The 11358-nt window shown below is 42.9% G+C and overlaps 1 protein-coding gene across 1 annotated transcript in view; it reads right to left on the bottom strand.

Annotated features, from left to right (window-relative positions):
- Window positions 1-1760: 1760 nt before the first annotated feature.
- Window positions 1761-11358, bottom strand: part of Ap3b1 (adaptor related protein complex 3 subunit beta 1) — a 202242-nt gene continuing 192644 nt past the window's right edge. Inside the window, exon 27 of the mRNA XM_051172495.1 lies at window positions 1761-2438. Within this exon, the coding sequence (XP_051028452.1) occupies window positions 2285-2438 (154 nt within the window). The 3' untranslated portion in view covers window positions 1761-2284. The remainder of the gene's footprint in view (window positions 2439-11358) is intronic.

Here is an 11358-nt window from a genome sequence, read left to right as displayed (position 1 = left end):
ACAGAGGGAATTTTGCAAGTCAGGACCACTACCTCACACAAGGTCCCAGAGTAAAGACAACATGGGCATCCAGGGCAACGTGGTGAGGTGTTGCTTAGCAACAGAGATGTGTTCTGAGAAATGCTGTATCATTGTGCACACACAGTGTGTTCTTACACAAAATAATGCGGGTATGATGTCACTGAGGGACAAAAATCTTACAGCACCAAAGCTACACATGACATGTGACTGTTCTCTTTACTCTGAGTCATTGCTCTATTTTGGGAGCAGAAATTTATGTTTTTGTTTTTCGGCCTGAAGTCACCGCAATCTTCCTACATCAGCTTTGCTGAGACTGGAGGTGTATTCTGAGTAAGAATGGAAAATCTTAAGCATCTTGTTTCACCTCTTCATTGTAGACGATGTAGTCTCCCTCAGCCTGTGTGCTCTTCTTAATATGATTTGAGCATATTTCATTCATACTAAGCTCTTATGTATGCTCCATGTTCCAGGTAACCCCTCCAGTTTTCTTTCACAAATCATTCATATGCTGGAGCTCAGCAGTGAAGGAAACACACAGCTCTTCCAGAGGACGTGGGTTCAATCCCCAGCACCTGTACCAGGTGGCTCCAGGGGGACCTCATACCTGTACAGAACTAAAATAATAAATATCAATTACAATGATAGTCGGCAGACTTGGTGGCGCATGGCTGCAGTCCTTGCTGCTTTGGGGTCTGATGTGGGGGATCAGCGGAGCCCAGGAGTAGCGAGGCAGCCAGTGAGGCACAGTGAGAACATGCTTAGTACGTTACTGCTATGGCACAGTCTATCTTAGAAAGGTCACTAAAACACCTCAACCTGGAACTTATTATGTAGACCAGGCTGGCCCCAAACTCACAGACATACATCTCCCTCTGCCTCCCTACTCCTGGGAATAAAGTGCGTGCCAGCCAGGCGTGCTGCTACACATCTGTAAACCCAATGCCTGGGAGGAGCAGGCAGGAGGATCACAGCAAGCTTGAGGCCAGCCTGGTGTACACAGTCAGTTCCTGGCCAGCCAGGGCTTGTCTCAATAACAGCAGCAACAAAAACAAAATATAAAAGCATTACAAAAGTTTCCTGATTTATACAGAACAATTTGGTAAGGATGGTTTTTTTTACCTAAACTAGCAAATAACATATAGAAAGATGCTAATATAAATACACATATAGGTACAATCACACACACACACACACACACACACACACACATATATATATCATACAATTTTAGATAACATATAAGCAATTGTGTACTAGCTAGTTTTGATAAAAGTTGAGCACCAAGATTTTTAAAGGGAAAATGAAATGCAGGCTTTCCTTAGCAGGTGCAGCCACCCAGTAGTCAGATCAGATCTCTGCCGAGATTAAATCCGCAGGAAGGGATGCTTTCCGTTCCTCGCTGGATTTTGTTTTGCTATTGAAGCAGTCACCAGCACAATTACAGCATCTCCCTACTTCTGAGAGCGCAGTGTGCTGATGCATGCCTGTCATGCCACTGAGGAGCAGAGGCAGGGGCACTTCAAGTTTAAGGCCAGAGTAGGCTGCTCAGTGAAAGCCATCTCTGAGAAGCTAACAGAAACGCAAAACCCAACAAGACCCTATGCCTTGTTGGGAGGAGTTTTTCTCTCATTAACTAAGCCCTAGTGTGACCAGAAACCTTGGAATAAAAAAGTTCACCCAGTGAGGGTCAGGAGAGGCAAATGCTATTTATATGCTAGTTTATTTATCTTATTTTTCATGATGACAATTGTCAATGACCAATTACAATATCAGGAAGTTCAAAGAATGGGATTTTCGCAGAGGCCTTTTCTTTTTTGCATTTAATTTATAAAAGTATGCTGTTTCCTTTTCATATACCAAGCTGGGAGGCCATTTAGATGATTTCCTCGCTGACGCTTGCTTACTGCTGTAGAAAGGATGAGTCCCAATGCACTTTCGGTATCTGATTCACGTCCATCATTCTCAAAAACCAGAAGGAAGATGAGGCCAAAAGAAGTCGGAGGGCAGGGGAAATGCCGCGTGGACCCAGGAGCTGAGAGGCTGACAGTAAAATATATGTTCTTTGGTTAGCAAAGCGAAGAGGGGAAGGACCGCATACATGATAGATACAGAGCAGCATTCTAAAGCAGAAGACAAGAATGTCAAGAGTGCGCTCTTCCCCCGCTGCCAGATGGAAGGGCTGTTACTATAAATGAAAGGCGGCAGCAGTGGATGCCAGGCACTTCTGTTGTGTGCCAGAGTCTAACGTCCAGATGCAAGCAGGTTACCCCTGGGACAGGACAGGCTTCAGCTCCCGCAGCAAAACAGAGCCAATCACGGTTTTCTCGGTGTTTATGATAAGCTGGGCTGTGGAACCTTCCTTCAGCTCCACAGTGACTAGCATCAGCGACCCACTGTGCACAGTTTTAGCTGCAAACCTGCAAGAAAAAATAAAACAGAGACGTTTTATCCTGAGAGGGGAAAAGGAAGGGACAGCATATGTTCAAACAGGCTTAAAGCAACTCTTTTGTTTTTTAAATGAAATTTATAGAAGGTTCCTCACTGCTTTACACCCACAGCCAAGCATTCGTTAGAACAATCAATAAGCCGCCCAGCCCGAGCTTACCACACACAGGCCACTCTAGCACATTTTTTTAAACAGAACAAGAAAAGGAAGCCTGTTTACTTATTAGTTTGTATGGCAGATGCATGTGGGCATTCTCCACATGCCCTGATGTACTTAGGACACGGACACACCCATTCATTCACATTTTACCATGCATAGGGCTGTTTCAAATATGCCACCATATTCTTATTTTTAAAACATACTAAGAAAAGGTACCTTTCTCAAAGAGCTTGGAATTTTAATTCCTCTTATCTGAAAAGAATTGTGTAAGAAGTTAGATCATTTTATGTACCTTATAAAATTCTTCCTAAGTCTCAGACAAGTCACTCATGTAAAATATTCAAATTCAATCTCTACTGTTAATAGTGACATGAGACAAAGTCACATGACAGCCAAGTGCCACCCCATGCCCCTATTTAATATTCAGGACATTAGATCCTTCTTTTTGCTTTAGGATATAATAGAGGGAACTTGAGATCTAATGTGCTATTACTAAATTCCAAGACATGAAGAACCTACTAATTACATGGAATTAAAAGCAAAACTAGCCTTTTAACACCACAATCGACTGAAAAGCTGCTGGAGGCACAATGAACTTCTGTCAGTTCTGCTACTTCATTCTGCATGCACAGTGGAGCTCAGACTGGGAGAAAGACTGACGCCCCCATCTATGCTTCCATTTTCCCCTCATGGACCACGTTCTGCACATTTTGGGGGGAGGGAATCTGATTGCAGGGATGACTGGAGAAAAACAAAGTTGCTGCACATGAGCTTTTGAAAACACTAACAAGTGTGGAGCAGGTCTGTGACCTGCTGTGACCCCACTTTGCAGGGCCAATCCCCTTTCCCCTCTGTGGATGACACGTGTCTGAATCTGAGCCATCTGCCTCAATTTGTGCAACATCTTCAGCCACAATGGCACCCAGTTAGCCCTGACAACAGCTCACAATACATAAAAATAAAACTGCCGAGCTGACAGCATGCTGCGGACTATTCAAGAGCAAACCAACTGGTCAGTGTCTCATGTCTGACAATTAGCATGGGCCTCGAACAGAGCCTGCGGTGTCCTCAGGGATCTGTTTAATTACCATCAACATAAAAGAAGGAGTTTATCAGGAGACACTCAGAAAAACTTCACTCCCGACTTAATTAAAATATTAGCCACTTAAGCAGGAAGCAGATTCTCTTTAAATGAAAAGTAATTTCTTTTTTGGGTTTTTAAAAATGACATCAAGATCTTACCTAACACATTAGATTCTTTTTCTTTTTAAAATTCTAACAAGCCATGTTTGGCCTAAAGAGAATGATGAAAATTAGTTCTTCAACACTTAGAATAATTCAACAAAAACAAAGCAACTATACTCTTCTTACTTGGATGAAAATATTGACAGCACTTGTGACAACACAGAGCAAAATGCTAGCTAATGGCTCATTAGCAAAGCAAGCCAGCAATCATTCCAACCATTTCCTACGCGCCTTCAAACATACTGAAAACTTACAGGAACTGGAAAGATAGTTCCTACAGAGAGGCAAACCTGTTTAGGAGTGTAAACCACAGCCATGTTCCTAAGGAGGTCTTTTAAGCCTTCCATTATCTGTCTGCTTTTTGTATAAACACACAAGCGGTTAGGCACTCTGGACACCTCCATCTTCCCTCAGTGAGAATACATGCCTCCCCCTCACCTCTTACAGATTCATGCATTTCTTTTGTCTAAATTTTAAGAATTATCTTTATGTATACATGCGCGTGTCTGTACGTGTGGGGGGCACAGAATCTAGAAGAGGGGGTGGGGTCCCCTAAAGTTGAAGACAGCCAGTTATGAATCACCCAGTGCAGGAATTGAACACAGGACCTCTGGGGAGTCAGTGAGCGTGCTCAACCACTGGGCCTTCTCCCCAGCCTCTTTGTCTAACTTTAAAGGCCGCTTAGCTTCATAAAAGAAAAGCTATTTCTATAGTTGGCTAACCCAGTCACCAGGGTACACTGGCTCTATACTCCCACTCATCTACCGACTCTCTCCACAGATTTGGCCACCATACTTGTAATTCATTCAACAAATATTTCAACAGAGATCTCTATTTCTGACAGGGCTATAGTTATGTAAACAACAGTCTTCTTAGTCCCTTTATTTACTTAACACTTGTGCCTTGGGACCTCAGAGAAGATTATGCCTGAATAGGAACACAAAGGGCCATGTGAGTTTCAGGACTGCACAGCCCCAAGGCACATTTTATGTCTCTTCATTAAAAACTTAGAGCTTTAAAAACTCTGTGTCACAATAACACTGATGAGGCAAAGACAAATGTCAGTACATTTACAGAGATTAAAATTAGTATCTTGGGCATGTTTTTCAAATCCTGTTACAAAACTCCCAGGGCCTGAAAGACCAGGAACATGAAAGCAGAGGTGTTTGCTTAGACTTCAGTGGCAGAGCGCTAAGCAAGCACCCTAGCAACCGAGCGCGCCGCCGTCCCTTAGGCGGGCAGCTGTGTCTAAAGGCAGCACACAGCCTGGAAGTGATGCTTTAAAGCAGGGACCAGGAGATCAGATGTTCCAACACACCCACTTCACAGTTCAAAGAGAATGGATTTAATTGGAACATAGCATGATTACAACTGGCTTCGTTGGCTCTGTGGAAGGCAAAGCCACTCCCCAAAGTTACTAAGCCAAACAGGCTGAACAGGACATGTTATAGCATACATTTATAGTTATGGAAACAATACTAGCTAACAAACAATAGTTAGGAATCTTGTAAATAGATGCTAAGTGTGATGGGTGACAGGTCCTCAGTACTTGGCCTCAAACATGGTCCTACTGTGATAGTTTGACAGGAGATAGAAGTTCGGGTGACGGTAAAGTAGCTACTGTTTATATCATGTGACTAGAGGCGCTCATTTCATCCGACCTAGGCAGAGCTGAGGGGGCTGACAGAGCTGAGGGGGCTGAGGCCCACAGGCCTGGAAACACTTACCTGGGCCCTAGGGCCAGTGTATGGCAGAGCAGGCATTATGAATCCAGGTCACACACAGTCTCTCAACAGATGCCAAAGTATACCCTGTCAGCAGATGATCCCTCAGGTTACCCCGCATGTGTTTAACCTACCATGATGCTGGAAACCTTAAGGAGGATTTTGTCCTTTCAAAATTCCATGCTTACCTTGTATACACTGTAAGTCAAAGCACCCTGGCTTAACTCTCTGTCATATTTTTAATTCTTACTCTTACAGATTAAACACTTTTAAGTGCCGTCTATCTACTCCTTCCAAAGCTACCACGAATGAAGCATATAAAGTCTTTTTGAATGGAGCTGTAGCAGGGAGGGACACCGGGAGACGAGCAAGCCTGAGAACCACAAATGAGAACAAGTGTGACAGCAGCAGAGACCATGGCCTGCGCAAGACGGCTCCATGCTACCCCAACACTAGGCACTCACTGTTTATAGTCACTGGCTGAGAAGGCAAACGGCTGGGATGCAGCTGTATGCCATTTTACTAAATGTCTTGCCTATTATCTCTAGCAATTGATATTTAATCTTTGCTTAAATCCTTAACAGTCAAGAAAAAGGCTCATGTTGTGTCCTAAATGAGAAAAAAAAAAGCTTCACTCTTTTCAAAAGTTAATTTTTAACTATTGTTGGAATGATGAAACTGATCACACGATAATAAATTCTGGATAAATATATTGTCTGCAGTTCATTTACATTTGTGAAAAGCTGGCTATGGACCATAACTGCTCCCCTCTCCTCAAAGAAAGGAAGCACCACAGCTCAGCTGTTCTAAGGAATAAATTCAGCAGTGCAAGTCTCTCCAAGAGGCTGCACCCACCTCAGAGCTCCCACAAACGCGAGTTCCTGATGCAGAGGCAGACTCGCTGCACCCAACAACAGCTTGGCGACATGCTTTTTCTTCCCTTGGACAGTCTTCCGGCTCTCTGATTTTCTATTCTGAGTTCAATTTTCTCCCGCTTTCTGTTCTACTGGTTATCAGAAGCTGTGACAATGGCCCACTCAGCCTAAACTTTTTCTCTGACTCTGGACATGAAGCCTTCAATTACTGCCTGCTGAAGCAGACAGAATCCTATTAGTAAGAAAGACGATCACAGGATGCACTGCCCTGCCCTCGTTGTATAAAAATAATTAGTCCAAAGTTGACAAATGCGTAATGAAGTCGCACAGTCATTATATGTAAGAAAGCCTGGCTTGAATGAGGCCCTAAACATCAATACAAAGCATGGTGATTTGGAGCATTATCTTCCAAAGGATTCAAAATTGTAAATCTTTACTGCCTTGGCTTAATACAGTAGGACATTTTTAACAGACAGAGATTTTGTATGTTGCCAAGAATCCCACTTTGCTGCTATAAAATTGTATTTTAAGTTCAGTCCATTATACTACTAATAGGAAGGAAAAATTTACAAGAGATTAAAACAGAGTATTTATCGAAGACAAGTGCTTTAAAACCTGGCACACTAGTGACGCGTGTCTCTCACACACAGGTGAGAAGAGTGAGGAGGATGGGCGTCCATTAGACTGTGGAGTCCTGGCCTAACCACGAGAGTAGTGTAAAAATCACCTGCCCACCAGCTCAAGGATGCATTCTTCATGCAGAAGAGCTAAAACTTAAGTACATTTCCCTAAGAAAACACAGCACCCTGTCCCTCCACAGCATTCCTGGTCTGCCTGCTTGGTGGGGTGTCGGGAGAGTCAGTGTTAACAAGAGGCATCACACAGTAAAGCCGATTCTTACCCCTTTTCATTGCTCCCTGACAAAACTGTCTACCCAGAGAAATTTTCTCTCATTGTTATTTTTAACATTGAAAACGTCCATTTATTCTTAGTAAACCATGGCATTATAGGGTATTACCTTACAAATGGAGAAATTAAACCAAAGTTAAATACAGAATGTTTCAATGGAAAAATGAGCTCTGCAGTCTGGTTACTTGTGAAATATTTACACCGGCTCTCTGTGTAATATCAACAGAGGTATGCATTTGTTTTCAAATGAGACTCTGCTCCTAGAGCCACAGGGTTCCAGAGTGGATCCAAAAGCAGTGCTGCCCTCTACTGGGCAGCTGCCTGCCAGCGGCAGGAGCACCAGTTACTAATGTTTCCCTAACTCTCAGTTCTGTTGGACTCAAAAAAGTATCATCTTGGAGAAAAGACTCAGTCAGATATCATTACATAAATAAATGTTTATACAAACCCTTGTTTCAGGACAGATTAAATAGGGATTGACAGTAGTCTCAGAAGCTTCTGAAACGTGTGCACAGAGACAGTCAATATCACAGGCTAAGCAAAAATTGCTTTCATTATGATCCTCAAAAATTACATGGGATTTAAATCTCCTAGAGTTTCTATGAGAAAAGAAAACAATCAATAAACAAAAACAGTATCCCGTGCCAGATGCGGTGGCTTACACCTATAATCGCAGCATTAGGGAGGCGGAGGCAAGTTCCAGGCCAGTTCAGGCTATGAGCAAGGCTGTATCACAAAACAAAAACCATACCACACCAAGTAAAAATCCAAACTGAAACCAAACAGCAAGCAAACAAAACAAATCCCCATAAGCCCATGAACACTATCCCAAGCTTAACAACCTCAGGAAGAAAGCAATTATTAGTCTCATCACTGAGATGTAACTCTCCATTTGAGAGATTAATGAGAGATCTTATGAGGCAGGGGAAAACAAAAAACAAAAAAACCCACAAACAAACAAAACAAACCCACATAAGTCTGTCCTCTATAAATATCATTTAAAGTTACATGGTAATAGGACTTATTGAGATGAGCTTAAGGTTAAGAATTAAAAGGTTACTTGTACCTGTACTTTAATAAGATGGCGGATCGCTGTGAGTTCGAGGCCAGCCTGGTCTACAAAGTGAGTCCAGGATGGCCAAGACTACACAGAGAAACCCTGTCTCGAAAAACCAAAAAAAAAAAAAAAAAAAAAAGATTTAATTTTCAGCCTGAAATAAACTACTTTAACATGTATTGATAAATCAGTGACCAAGACTGTCATGGATACATTCAATTTAGAACACCAGGCTTTCTTAGTACTTAGCAACTAGGGTAAAAATAGTATAATATTTATCCTAAGATCATTACTGTATTTGTCAACAAATTTAAAATTAAAAAAGGGTAGACAGAATCGTGTGCATCTTTAACTCATATATATGGGGGAAGGAGCAGAAGCACTGAGTACAAGCAAGCAATGAGAGCGGCTCTACAGCAACTTCGCTGGGAAGCTATGGGGGTGTTCAACATCTGTGTGCACCCAGATATCACATTTCCCAGTTCACAGCCAGCTGGATAAACCTGTTGTCCATGAGATGACAAGAAAAGACCTCATCATATATAACACTGATGCAAATGTTGAACTGTGAACATGGTAGCAATGCTGAAGGCTGTTTTACAGGCCCCACTGCAGCTAACACGATGTCCCTCTAAGAGAGGTTCACGAAAGAACGACTTCTCGCTGAGGCTGAAGTGTAGCTTCAGTGGCAGTGCACAGGTTTGATAGGATGCCTAACCCTAACCCTAACCCTAACCCTAACCCTAACCCTAACCCTGAGTATGAGGCCCAAGACTCAGTATGCATCCTTCACCCACTACTAGTGTCCCTTACTGATTTTATGTATTTGAGAGCTCTGTTTTCATGCACACCAGAGGAAGGTACCAGATCTCATTATAGATGGTTATGAGCCACCATGTGGTTGCTGGGAACTGAACTCATGAGCTCTGGAAGAGCAGCCAATGCTCTTAACCAATGAGCCATTCTTCCTGCCCCCAAGTGTATTGTTTTAGCCATGTCATGTTAACTATCCCTAGTTAGGTAACTGAGGGCTGCCCCAAGTTGTGGACTTTGGGATATTCACGCAGATCCCAGGGCTGGTCCCTGCTGAGCTGTCACAGAACTTGAGGTGTATGAGTTTCACACAATCTCCCATCTTTCGAGAATTGGGGGTTACGGATGGACATTTAGTTTTTGGGTTTGGGTACAGTATTACTTATCTGCAGTCCAACTGAGCAATGGCACCTCAGGTCTAACATTGTTGACAGGAGTTTTCCTCAGAAACACTACAGCCCAGTGGTGGTTGCCACAGCAGAGGCACCAATGGTGCAATGCCCTTTAATCCCTGTACTTGGGTGACAGAGGCAAGTGGATCTCTGAGTTCAAGGCCAGCCTGGTCTACAAAGTGAGTTTCAGGACAGCCAGGGCTACACAGAGAAATCCTGTCTTGAAAAACCAAAAGCAAGCCAAACAAACAAACAACAACAACAACAACAAAAACCCAACCAACCAACCAAAACAAAAAAACCCCACCAAAATCAAAACCAAACCAAACAAAAAACCCAACCAGCCAATCAACCAACCAAAAAATGTTTACTGGATTTTTCTTAGACATCTTTTCTGGCCTTTGATCCCTATAGCTAGTCCTGGTAGCCTCCCTTAGAACACATCATCTCCTGACTTTGTGGAATCCATTCATAGGCTATGGAATGCTGGCCACCTGCCTTCACACAGAACTTCATAGTTTTGACTTAAGAGTCCCTCAGTGGGACTGGAGAGATGGCTTAGTGGTTAAGAGCACTGGCTGTTCTTCCAGAAGTCTTGAGTTCAATTCTCAGCAACCATACATTGGCTCACAACCATCTATAATGTGATTTGTTGCCCTCTTCTGACACACAGGTGTACATGCAGATAGAGCACTCATATACATAAAAATAAATAAATCTTAAAAAAAAAAAAAAAAAAAAAAAAGAGTCCCACAGAGAGTCAGGTATGATGGCACACACCTGTAATCTCAGCATTAGAGGAGGCAGAGGCAGGCTGTGAGTTCAAGGCCAGCCTGGTTTACAAATCGAGCCCAGGACAGCCAGGACTACACAGAGAAGCCCTGTCTTGAAAACAACTAGTAGCATCAGAAAGCCTGTGTAGTGCTGGAGAGACAGCTCAGAGGTTAAGGGCACTGCTGCTCTTCCAGACATAGTGGCTCACAACCATCTATAAAGTGATCTGATGTCCTCTGCTGGTGTGCAGGTGTACACGCAGGTGAAGTACTGTATACATAATAAATAAAAATCTTAAAAAAAAAAAAAAAAAAAAAAAGAGCCCCATAGCGTACCTCTTCAAAGAGGAAAGAAAACTATTCCACTGCATCTTTAGTAAATGCTTTTGGGTGAGGACAGAACTCACTCCCAAGCTTCCCCTTCCCAAGTGTAACTGTGCCCTGGAGAACAGCAGACTGGCGTGATGGCTGGCAGCGAAGATGGCGGGGAAGGCTCTTCTCCCAGCACCTTTTTCTAATAGCAGTAAAAAGACAGAGGGGAGTCCTACGGTCAACGGTACACAGACTTTCTTTCTTTTTTAATTAATTAATCAATTAGTTAATTATATATACAGTGCTCTATCTGCATGTACACCTGCAGGCCAGAAGAGGGCATCAGATCACATCATAGGTGGTTGTGAGCCACCATGTAGTTGCTGGGAATTGAACTCAGGACCTTTGGAAGAGCAGCCAGTGCTCTTAACCTCTGAGCCATCTCTCCAGCACTACACAGGCTTTCTGATGCTACTAGTTGTTTAGGAACATAATGTTCAAATACCTACTTAAAGGTGGGTACACTTCCTCAGTTGATCTTTGAAGGTATTAGCTGCTCAGGAGATGTCCTAAGTCTTTGAAGTGTTCTGTAAAACTCGTACAACTTACACTTGGCCCTGGCCTCCCTCTGT

The sequence above is a fragment of the Acomys russatus genome, chromosome 30, assembly GCF_903995435.1.
Source record: "Acomys russatus chromosome 30, mAcoRus1.1, whole genome shotgun sequence".
Lineage (NCBI taxonomy): Eukaryota > Metazoa > Chordata > Mammalia > Rodentia > Muridae > Acomys > Acomys russatus.
Note: the sequence above shows the minus strand (reverse complement) of the source record. Positions and strands in the feature narration are given on the sequence as shown.